The sequence below is a fragment of the Amaranthus tricolor genome, chromosome 8 (assembly GCF_026212465.1).
Source record: "Amaranthus tricolor cultivar Red isolate AtriRed21 chromosome 8, ASM2621246v1, whole genome shotgun sequence".
In the NCBI taxonomy this organism is placed as follows: Eukaryota; Viridiplantae; Streptophyta; class Magnoliopsida; order Caryophyllales; family Amaranthaceae; genus Amaranthus; species Amaranthus tricolor.
The window spans coordinates 21,039,080-21,051,579 of record NC_080054.1 but is presented as its reverse complement, the minus strand read 5'-3'; the positions used below and the strand labels follow the sequence as shown (position 1 = coordinate 21,051,579).

General features: G+C 31.5%; 1 protein-coding gene across 1 annotated transcript in view; it reads left to right on the top strand.

Moving 5' to 3' along the window:
• LOC130820776 (uncharacterized) overlaps window positions 1–195 on the top strand; it is a 735-nt gene extending 540 nt beyond the window's left edge. The window contains exon 1 of the mRNA XM_057686286.1: window positions 1–195. This exon is cut by the window's left edge and continues 540 nt beyond it. Coding sequence (XP_057542269.1) covers window positions 1–40 — 40 coding nt within the window. The 3' untranslated portion in view covers window positions 41–195.
• Window positions 196–12,500: the final 12,305 nt, after the last annotated feature.

Sequence of the window (12,500 nt, the reverse complement as noted above, 5' to 3'; positions counted from 1 at the left end):
TAAATCTATGGGAATTAATGTTGTTAAAGAATTGGATTGATGTTTTGAGGGTTAGGGTTAGGTTTTGGGTTTAAGGTTGAATTTTGGAATTGGGTTTGGATTTATGCTGTTGTAGTTGCTTTTTGGCAATTAGTACCTGAAACTGATGTAATGTGGATTAAATTATCGATATATTTTGAATACATTAGACATTCTTGTGCTTAGTGTAACTAATCTTTGAGCATTTATAATCGATTTAGATGAATTTTTTAGAAATCAAAGTGAAAATTTAGTTTTGTTGATTTAGATGATCGCTCAAGTGATTTGTTTTGGAATTGTTGGAATAAAGGCCTTTGCATTGTTATGTTTGCTATATTACGTTTTTAGTCAATGCTTTCACTATTTATGTGTGTTATCATTTTATGAATCTAAAAGTGGAGTATTATGTTGGATTATTCCGAGACTAATGAGAAGAATATATGTCTTGTGGAGAACAAAACAGTTATTTCCATCACTGTAATTATGATGAAGAGACATGTACGTGAGTGAGATGGAAACTAACGCTTTGTTTGGTGCTGGGGAATAAGAGGGAAAGGAAGAGAAGGGGTTTGAAGGGATATAATTTTCTTTGTTTGGATACTAGATGGAATAGAGGGATTTAAATGGATTAACATAATGTTTGAACAGTGTATTAGGAGAGAAAGTAAAAGGAAGGAAGGGAAAGTAAGGGGAGGGGTAAGAAGGGGAGTACACCTTTGTTTGTTTAGAAGGGATGGGAAGGAAAGGGAAGAGAAGAGAAAGGAAGGGAAGGGGAAGGGGAAGGGGAAGGGGGAAGAGGGAAGGTGAGAGGTAAGGAGGAAGAGTAAGGAAAGGGGAGGGGAAAGAAGGGAAAGGAAGGGGAGGGGTAAGGAGGGAGCATACACCTTTTTTATTTAGAAGGGAAGAGAAGGAAAAGGAAGGGGAGAGGTAAGGAAGCAGAGTAAACCTTGTTTGTTTAGAAGGGAAAATGAAGCAGAGTAAACCTTGTTTGTTTAAAAGGAGATTGTATTTTTAACAAAATTTGTCTATGTTTTCCCTCTAAACCCCTCTCCTAATCTTGCTCTTTCCTTTTTGTTATGCAAATAAGGGATTCTCTATCATTCTGAATCTCTCTCCTTCATTTTCCTTCATTTCTCTCTATCTAAACACAGTGTAAATCTCTACAAAATATCCCCAGATATGAAAAGATGTTGAAGGAAAATGTTAATTTTCTTCCTCTTTCTTTTTTCCTCATAAACAAACAAGATACTTTACATATTATTCCTCCCCTTTCTTTTCCTCCCCTCACCTCCCCTCCCCCTTTCCTTCATTTTCTTTCTCTCTTAAATTACTATCCAAATAAAGTGTAAGAGTGTCTTTGGAAAATATTCTAGGTAGGAAAAGAAGGGGAAGGAGAGGGGAGGAAAAGGGATGAAGATAAATGTGTTTTCCTTCCAAATCTTTCTGATGTTGGAAGAGTTTTTGTTTTCTACAAATTGTAAATGAATTTTGTACTTCATTTCTCTTCCCTTCACTTCCCTCCCAACCCTTTTTGATATCTAAATGAGGAAAATGTCATTATTCATTCCTCCATTTCCCTCCTCTTCCTTGCCTTCATTTCCTTACATCCACACATAGCATAAGAGTTGCATTGTCTTAATAATGTTATTTCTTCTTCACTGCCTTTGCTACCACCTCATTATTTGATTCTCCATACGAATTTGTGTTCTTGTTGATTTCTGTTTCAACAAGTTGCCACGTGTAATGGAGATCACAGTATGCAGATCTTCTGTAACGAATATTGTCATCGAGGCGCTTTGAAGTTTGAACACTATGAGAGTTCTTATATGATCTTGCAAGTATTATATCAAACAACATAGTTGCTTTTACAGAGCTTTATTGGCATGGCATTGCGATCCGATAGACCTACTTTTGTGTGGCAATATGATCCCCTAATTGCGGTAATATCTTTGTGCTGTGAAAACATACTCAAGAATTGCATGAATGATATTATCGGAAACAAGCTCTTTGTTATTATGTGGCTAAGCTTGCTACATTTGACTCGCCAAGCTAAGCGCTTGTGGAAGCCAATTGACATTGAGGTAACGGCATGTTAGTTGTATGGATGGATGGTTTTCTGAAATTTCCCTATTTGGGAGCATAACAGCAAATATAGTTCAAGGTTGATAGCCATCATCCCTGATCATTCTTTGGTTGTTGCTACGAAGAGATTGATTTATTTATTCTAAAACTTAAGTTTCCAATGAACTACGGTGTGCTAATCTTAGAAGTAGTTTTACATGCTGAGCAGAGAATTCGTGTTCTTTTATTTCTGATTCATTGAGATTTATCTGGTTCTTTTTGTTTTGTGCCTGTCGAAAATTACAAGTGTTGCTGATTCTCACAATTGGTTTGATCATTAACCTCCAACAATTAGACCCAAAAGTTCCTAAGGGAGTGTTTATGTTGAATGACTAGCTCCTCAAAGTGAGTCATGCTAATGGAGGTGATGTAGTCACATTGCTGATTGTGGCAAAACTATATAGATATGGATGGACCTGGCACGTGCAGTGTCGTGCTGGGCTGCTGGAAGTGGCTCGTGTTGGCTGGTGCACAATGTAGACCGTATAGTGCAAAGTATCTTCTACATTACTATATCGCAATTTTTGAGCTTGCCGCATAAAAACATACGCCTATATCACTGCAAAAGTTGCGACCTTAGACCAAACCAATTTTCGTGCTCAGGTTGGTTGTGCAAAAGTTACGCTAAGCATCTGAATCATCAATTCAGACTTCTCTCCTGCCACGACATACTAGGCATCATGTCGTATTGTGCAAAATAACAGGCTGATCCTTATTTCTTATTTCATTTTTTAAGTACTCAATAATTTAGAATATTTAATATCTTAGAATTTCAATACTTTCTCCGTTCTAAAATGCTAGCTATATTACGGTTTTTGTTCAAACTTATTTTATATATTGTGGTTAATCTGTAAAAAAAGTATAGTTAAGTGAAATTTTGTTTAAATTGACTAATCACATACTTTTATAATATTAACTTCTTATAACTTTTAGATGTGCATATTTTAATATATAAATAATCAAAATAACACATTAGATTGCTTAAAAAGTCAAACATAGCAAGTATAATGAAAATGTGTATTCAGACAAATGTCACAAGAACTAGGGATGACTATGGGTTGAGCTCGCTCCGATTATCCACCCTTTGACTTTGTTCAGAATAAAATTTGATTATTTTATTAGTCCACCTTTACTCGGAGTCAGATTATGCATACTCCTACTTTGCTCCAATTTGGACTCTTGGACCTACAACAAACTTTAAATTATTATCAAGTTTTAATCTTATGATATTACATTATTATAATCACTTCTCAATACTTGTCAAAATTTAAAATCATAGCTTAGCCATGGACTCAATCAATGTATTTGCATAACACAAACATCTTATGTTTAATCTTATTTCACAAAGTTTTTGAAAGTAACGATTGAGTAGGATGAAAAAGCCTCAGTTATCCTATTCAATAATGTGTTTATAAAAGTCTCAATAATGTATTTATAAAAATCACTTTTATAAACATATATTGATGCAAATTGGTAATTGATATTTATATCACATACATCATAATGGATTGTATGATAAATGGTCAAAGTGGGTTAAGTGTGCCTATCAAAATCAAAATTAAAAAAAAAAAAAAGACATAGCATTTAAAACTTTGAGTCATATTATTAACTGATATTAAAATAAAAATTTTGTGAACTTGATTTAATGTGAAACACAAATTGAACTTAAACTTGAGCTTGACATTTAATCTATCAATCAGATGTTAAGTTTGCAAATTTGGTTTGAAATAAACTTACTTTCAATAGGAAAAAGTATCAAAAAGTACCTAATAATTTTTTTTTAAAAAGCAACTAATAAAAAAATTTTGTCAAAAAATACCTAACAAAATCTTTTTCTTTTTCAAAAAGTACCAATTAACATTTTCCTTTAGTTGACTATCAAATATAACGGTTGACTGGTCAAAATCGAAAATTATTCTTCCTCATCTTTAATTTATTTTCCAATTTCTTCACTTTTTTTCCTCTACTTTTACTCAAAATCGAAGTTAAATTGGAAAACAAATCAAACATGACGAAGAAGAATTTTCGATTTTGACCAATCAACCGTTATATTTAGCGGTCAATTGAAGGAAAACGTTACTAGGTACTCTTTGAAAAAGAAAAATTTTTGTTACGTATTTTTTTGGCAATTATTAGGTATTCTTTGGAAAAAAAAAATTATTAGGTACTTTTTGACAATTTTCCCTTTTCAATATGAAATTTGAAAATGTTTTTTTCAAAATAAAAAGCTGAAATTTGAATTCGGAATCGATGTCGAGTCGAGTTGGAGTCAAGTCAAATTGGAGTAGGGTCGGAGTCGGCCTTAAATTTCTTTTACTCTATTGCCTTGATGAATTTTATTTTATTGTCTTGGAATTACAAAATATTGAGGTGTCTCTTGAGGATGAAGACTTGGTCATTCTCTTATGATTTTCTCTACCCCTTCTTACAAACATTTTAGAGATACTTTGATATATGGTATAGACACATTGTATAGTGAGGATGTTAGAAAAACCTTGACACAAAAGAACTTTATTGATTCCCAATTCACACAAAAATTGTTCGTTGAGTCTAACGATACTTTGTTTATTAAGGAGTCAAATAGGAACAAAAGAGGCATGGCGTGTAACTATTATAGGAAGAATGGCCAACTTAAGAAGGGTTATTGAAAGTTAAAATCCAAGCAATCCAATGAGTGTAAGTCCCAAGGAGCTGGTTCTGCTAAAGCTAGCTATATTGAAAAAGAATATGGTGCTCTTGTTGTTACTAGTGAGTACAAGGGTGGTGATTCTTGGGTTTTGGATTCAGGGTGTTTTAGCCATATGACTTCTAACTCTAGTTTCTTCTCAATTTATGAAAACGTTAATGGAAGAAAAGTCACCACAGGCAATGCGGCTAGTTGTCCAATAGTTGGTGTTGGAGATGTTATATTCATCATATTTGATGAGGTTGTGAGAATATTGTCCCGATTCCTCCATGTTCTAAGTATGAATATGCACTTAAATTTCTGGTACTTTGGATAAACAAGGTTTTAGGTGCATTGGTGAAGGTAGAGTTTTGAAGGTTGGTAAAGGTCCTAATTATTCATGAAAGAGTCCATTGATGATGGTTGCTAGTACAAGCTACTTGGTTTAACCTTAATTAGTTTGATTTTTGAAGCCACTACTTCAACTAGGGATGGTCATGGGGTCCAAGACCATGTTGGACTCGCCCCGGACCCGCCCCATAATTAAGGATTTGGGTCTTATTTTTTGAGACCCATCGGATCCGAGTCGAATCTGAATCTAAAAAGTAATTGACGGATCAGAGTTAGAGGGATTGGACCTGGACCCTAGAGCCACCCCTCAAACCCTCACTCGGACTCGGATAATAATTAAATATTCTAACCATATTTCATTTCATATATATTATTCCATATGCTAAGTTGCTATTCTAAAAGCGTCATTGTTGAGTAATGCATAATCTTTGTTAGGATTAGGAACAATATCATCAAAGTGCTGATCATCAGAAACGGTACCCTTTCTTACACCTTACAAAAATATACTCAAATAATCGTAAAACACGATAAGCATTTTCCTACAAAAAAACAAAATTAGATTTTTATTTTTTCAAAATCAATAACAATTAACAGTAAGTTACAAAATACGCTAATAAGTTTCTTACAAAAATACGAAAAACGTAATGACTTACAAAAAGCTTAAATTTGACAAATCAAAAAGATTTTTTTAGACCCACTAAGGATCCTAGACCCATCACATCCGGAGGGTCTGGGTTTGAGTTTGAAAATTTTAGACCATTATTCGAATTCGGATCTGAGTCTCTGAAAAATAATAGGTTTCAGGTCCGGGTCTAGTTGGACCCACTCCGGACCCGCCCATGACCATCTCTAACTTCAACCAAGCATCATGATGATGATACTTCTAATGCTGACATGAGTGTAATTTCAGTATCTCCCAACAAGTTCATAGGTTGTACGGACTTGGTTGGTGATTGATCATACTCTTTTGTAAGCCCTTAGAGGGAATTGTAGGGATATGCTTTTGCTTGTTTTGTGCAAATGTGTATTTTAGTTTTGTTGAGTATTTTCTAGATAGAGATGTTTGTGAGTGTTATTGGATGTTCTTGAAGGAGATCTTTTGTGACTTTTAGAACACGAATTAGGGTAGAGATTGTCATGATTAGGGATGTTTAAAAATATCCGATTTGGAAAAATCGACTTGAATTATCGGGTATCTAATACTAAAATCGAATAATTTATCCGGTAAACAAATTTCGGATAATCCGGATCGGATGCCCGGTTTTACGGGTCAGATAAGGATCGCATTTTCGGAAATTTGGATACCCGGTATCCGGTTTACTATTTTTTTTTGTTTTGTGAAATGAATCCTGGCTTTGCATTTTTGTCTTCCAGCAATACTTCACGCTGCCAAGTACTCAACCATTTTCTCACTTCTTATTTTTCTTTCTCAAAGTCGTAAAGACTTAAAAGTGAAATCCTGCCATTTTTATACCAATCTTCTTCAATCTTTATCGCCTGACAACGCCTAACTTCTTCATCACCGTCTTCTTCACGCCAACCTTCTTCTTTATTGGATAATTTTTTTCCCAGTTTCAGTATTTGCAGGTTTAGATTCCTTTGTGTTTATTTTTTTTTTTTTTTCATTTTTGGTATTTCTTCTGTTGAATGTTCATTGGTTGGTATTTAGATATTTTAATTTCAGATATCTAGTGATTGAGGCTAATTTGGATCAATATGAAATTTTAGAGAAAATTGATCTTCTTGGTAATGTTCTTATTGTGCAATTCCCAGAAAAGATATTTGTTAAGTTTTTAACATTTAATGGTGAAAAGTCTAATGTTTGTTCTTTTCTTTGTTTAGGAGACGAACTTAAAGAAATCTTTGAAGAGGTTTTAGAAGTTACTGTACAGTACCGAATCAGCCTCAAACACATGTTTAAGGAAATTAACTAAACCGGATATCCGATTTTCAACCTGCATTAAACCGAATATCCGGATTTCGGATACCCGACTTAATTTGGGTCGGAATCGGGTAGCATTTTTAGGTATCCAAAAAATCAGTTATCCTAATTTCTGGTTTCAGATCGATTCGCTATCCGGTTTTGAACACCCCGAGTATTTAGAATATGGATAATTAAGTTAATCAAGTATGTTAGTGTAAGTAAGAAGAGTACATAATACTTTTTTGGGATTGGATGATTGGGAATCAAGAAAGTACCATTAGTACAATCAAGGTTATTAGGATCGGGATTGTTGTAATTTGTGACTTTAAAGTATTAATCGAACTTATAAAATAAAGTTACATAAATTTTGTAAATTGCAAAATACATATGACAAGTTCAAACCTTTGCTTAACATACACTAAATGCGAGCTTCATCCTCGGGAATCACCATATATCGAACATAGTAACAAGAAGATTTTGAATTGTCTTGATATTAATTCTAGGGGAGATGCTCTATCCTAAAACATCATTTCCTCCCTACTACGGTGCTTGGGAATATATATGCCGGAAATATGTTTTAAGAAACAAAGAATTACACAAAATTCCTAGCACAAGGAAACTAGAATGACATGAGAAAACTTAAATCGAAGGAGAAATGGAAATTTACATTCAAGGATTGCAAATTCTCTATGTAAAGTGCTAGAGAGGACAAGAAATTTAGAAATTTTGCATGTCGAAAATAACCCACACATGCCTGCTATATTTATAGAAGAGCATACAACATTTCATGAAGTAAAATGTTACTTAATGAAATGCAACATTGATTTCCAAACAAATGTCGACATTTAAATCAATTATTCTCAATATACTCAGAACATATCACATTATAACCGTAGGTAGTTATAGCATAACCAACAAAACGATAAACATAACTAGCTTACAAAACGAATAAAAACTAACATTACAAAACCAGCGTGAAAGTCGCAACAGGGAAAAACTTTGCCTGTGAACTCGCGACCAGTGAGAAAAGTTGCGACCCGCGACTTTTGTTTTTTCCAAAACAGAAAGTTTGCTTTGAAAAATTGTGACCCACGAGCCTTTTTGGGATCCGCAAAAAAAAATTTGTAAAACAGAAATTTTGCAAATTTTAGGATATTTCCAATTAATTTAATTGTTTCAATTAATTTAATCAATTCCCGAAACCATTATATACTCTTAATGCCAACAATCCTCCCCCATTTAGAGTGTACAATCCTTTTCCTCTTTCGCGATCCATAATCTCCAACCCATTTCTTGCATCAAAGCCAATGTCCTTACGGATTGAATTAACAGCTAGTACCACACATCTTTACAATCGATCATATCCCCTAATGTCCTTACAAATTGAATTAAGCATATGTATCCAACCAATTGAAGGACTAATACACATTAAATAATTCAATAAACTCACATCTATGACACGTTAAAGGCTATATGTCCACATCTATTCATAAGTCCAATGAAGAAGTATGCCCCTTATCGCTAAGGCGGCCAAACCCCAAACTTATATAGGTAGCTTCTTCTAGTTATCATGCTTTCGTGAATAAAGCACTTAATCTAGAGATCTTCAAATTCTAGAAACTAGAGACCTTAGGGGACTACTCTACTACCACGTTATTTAACATCACGAACAAAGGAACTAAAGATCACTTAAGTGTTGCTTCCTAACATCTAATGAGCAATCAATCCACATTGAATTCAAGACTAGATGTTTCTTCTAGCATTTAATTAGGTTTCACTCATGGTGTTGAAGCTGGGAATGATCCCATTTCAATTTAAACCATGAAATTCCTAGACTTAGTAAGAGTACTTTGTCTAACTTTTAACATTGTTCACATGATCAAGAATTGTGATCCCTTCTTTGATAAGCCCTAATTTTCAGCTTTGCCTCAATTAGATGTCATAGTATTATCAAAGTTACACTCAACTATCAAGACTTTATCTAAGCCACTTGTCAATCACACTAGATTTTTATTTTTTTTTTTTTTGTGCACAACTTTGGCTTAAATTAAACATTACAAAGATAAGTATTTTTAAACTATATCGTTTACATATTTGTCTAAAATCATGACAAATAACATTAATATCATAGTGAATTAGTTAAAAAAATTGTTTATTCTTGGGTGATCAAAACTTGGTATAACTCCCCCACTAACAGATACTTGATCAACATAGAGAATGGTCTTTAAAGATCAAAATCACACTTGAGTACCTCTTCAAACGTGAAGAACTTCCACTATAAATTAACCAAATCCATGGTACAACACAAATATTTTGGACTATTCAAATAACTTTAAGTTGTAAGTTGAACTTTATTTAACAACTATAAAACAATTTGAATCATGTATAAGTCAAAATTACATCTAATTTATATAACTACTCTAAATACTTAGGAAATAAATTGAAATGGAAGACATAAGGGTAATTTAGACTTTACCTTAAGTTTTATAAAATACTTAATAACACTTTTTAGTCCTTAAAACATTTAAGTTGAATTTCATTTAACATTTACCTTTCCCATTCCCTTCATAGAAGGAATATGACATATTTTGTCAACTTACTTATAAAATTCCACAATAAATATAACATAATTTATAAAATACATGATACAACATACCATATGAAAATACACAAAATTATTTAATAGTTGTATTTTCTGTAAACTTATTGAAATACATTCATTAACCAATTATTATATTAAGTATAATACCACTTAATAAAACTTGAACTTTATTACATGTTCACCGATCTTCGTATATAATATGAAAATATATTTGTAACATATTGTTATACTTACTTGGAGATTAAGTTACTCAAAATTCAAACATTATTCCCATGACGAACACATCAAAACTTACTAAGTTAACCTTCATATTAGTAATATGAGTACATAATAAAGAACTTTTACCTTGAAACCTTTATTAAATCCAAACTTCATTAAAAAAACTTCTTCCTTAATAAAACGAACTTATACTTTTCTCTTTTAGAAATACACGCTTTAACAAAAGATTTAGCAAATCAAACTAAAATGAACAAAATGCCATAATTATTTCTACAGACTTTTAGGTATTCAAACCTACCAATTATTGAAAATAAATTTTCAAATAACCATTGCATCATTTGACATTATAATCAATATCATTGATATATAATATTCCTTGTTCTAATAATTAGAACTCATACTAAATGTTATAAATAACATAATCTGTTTAGATGCATTCTTATCTTGAACTTTGAAATAATTTAAAATATAATAATGTAGAAATCCGTAAAATGCACGATTTTTTAGCATCGACATATATAAACATATAATATTAAATAATAAAATCCAAAGAAATTATACAGTATAAACACTCAATACAGTTGTATGTATATATTAACTTTGTAATTTTAGTTCATGGTATGATTAATTAATTTAATTATTTTATGTGGCAAATCATTGTGAGGATGTTTCCTTATTGTCACACCAAATTCATTAGGTGTTATCCGACAATATAAAAACCTTAACACACCCATTATCCGGAATAATCTTTATTTAGTACTTTCCTGCAAATTTTATACTAGTATAGAACTTTACATATACTCATCCAAATAATGCAGATCTTGTAAATCATAAAAGTAACATATTATGGAATTTTAATCAACATAATAAATTTTGAAACAAAGACTTATACTCTAAGAGTAACATATGAATTCACATATTACATTAATTAATGTAATAATAAATGAATCTATATCTTGCTTTACTTACAGCAGATTAACATTTATTCTATATAAAATTAAACTATCATGTATAAAACTTAACAAACTTGTCATTATCATGGAACATGAACCATGCAACCTTTTAGATCAATTCACTCAAATCCTGAAACAAACATCAATAACAAATCATTATTGATATTGGTCAAACAATAACCACCCATAACTAACACATAATTCGTTAACTTGCATAACAAACTTTACCTTGTCATACTAAACATGCGATGACCCAAATATTAAAAAAACTACCATTAATAAATTATTAATGCAATTATAAACATTATTAATGTTGATATATAATAACACTTATTATCTTTTTATAAATAAAACATGACACAAAGTAATACAAGATAAACATGTCAAAAATAACAATGAAAATTTAAATCATCTTATCATGCATCAAAATAATACATGTAGAAAACAAAATTTATTAAACTTTATCCATCTTCATGATAATATTAATCATCATAAAATCATGGTAAATTACTTATACTTCCTACTATCAAATATCTTTCATAAATAAAATGGAGTATCATTATTAAGACCAAATGATAAACATGGCTAAATAACCATGATCCCTTAATTTACCAATTTCCATGGATATAAAATCTTACTTAAACATGTAGCATATAAGACTTCTCTATCATCATAAAATCATAAAAATAATAAACATATGAAAATACCATAGAGAATTTAATAACTTCTACTTAATGTAAATAGTATTAAAGATCATAATTGACTAGTAGATATCACCAATAATTACATTCTTGAGAAATACCATCTATACCATATAATTTTGACCATTTTTCTTCCATACCTTGGTCAAAACAAGAAATAACGCAACCCTACACAAACTAACGCATCCTTTCATGAACGAACATGTCCCTTTATCGAATTAATGCACCTTTTTAAGAATCTCTACAATCATCTTATCACCTGACCATGGTGTACTATTCACATACGCAAACTTTAAAACTTTCACAACAAATTTGTCAAGTTTGAAAGATTTGTGGTTAATACTTTGAGACTTGCCATAGTTACTATAAAAATATAATGTTTTAGATTGTTGTATTTTGTGATTTTAAATTATTAATTAAACTTATAAAATAAGTTACATAAATTTATTAGGTTACAAAATACATATGACAAGTTCAAACCTTTGCGTAACATACACCAAATGCAAACTTCATGATCGGGATTCACCATATATCGTACATAGTAGCAAGAAGATTTTGAATTGGACTATTATATTAATTCTAGGCAAGATGTTCTATCCTTAAACAACATTTCCTCCCTACTACGATGCTTGGGAATGTATGTAGAAATATGTTTTGAGAAACAAATAATTACAATAAATTCCTAGCACAAGGAAATTAGAATGACATAAGAAAACTTAAATGGAAAAAGAAACGGAAATTACAATCGAGGATTGCCAGTTCTTTATGTAAAGTTCTAGAGAGAATAGAAATTCTGAAATTTTGCATGTCGAAAATAACCCACACATACCTTCTATATTTAAAGACAGCACACAACATTTCATGAAGTAAAATGTCGCTTCATGAAACGCAACATCGATTTCCGAACCAATGTCGTCATTTAAATCAATCCATCCCAATATATTCA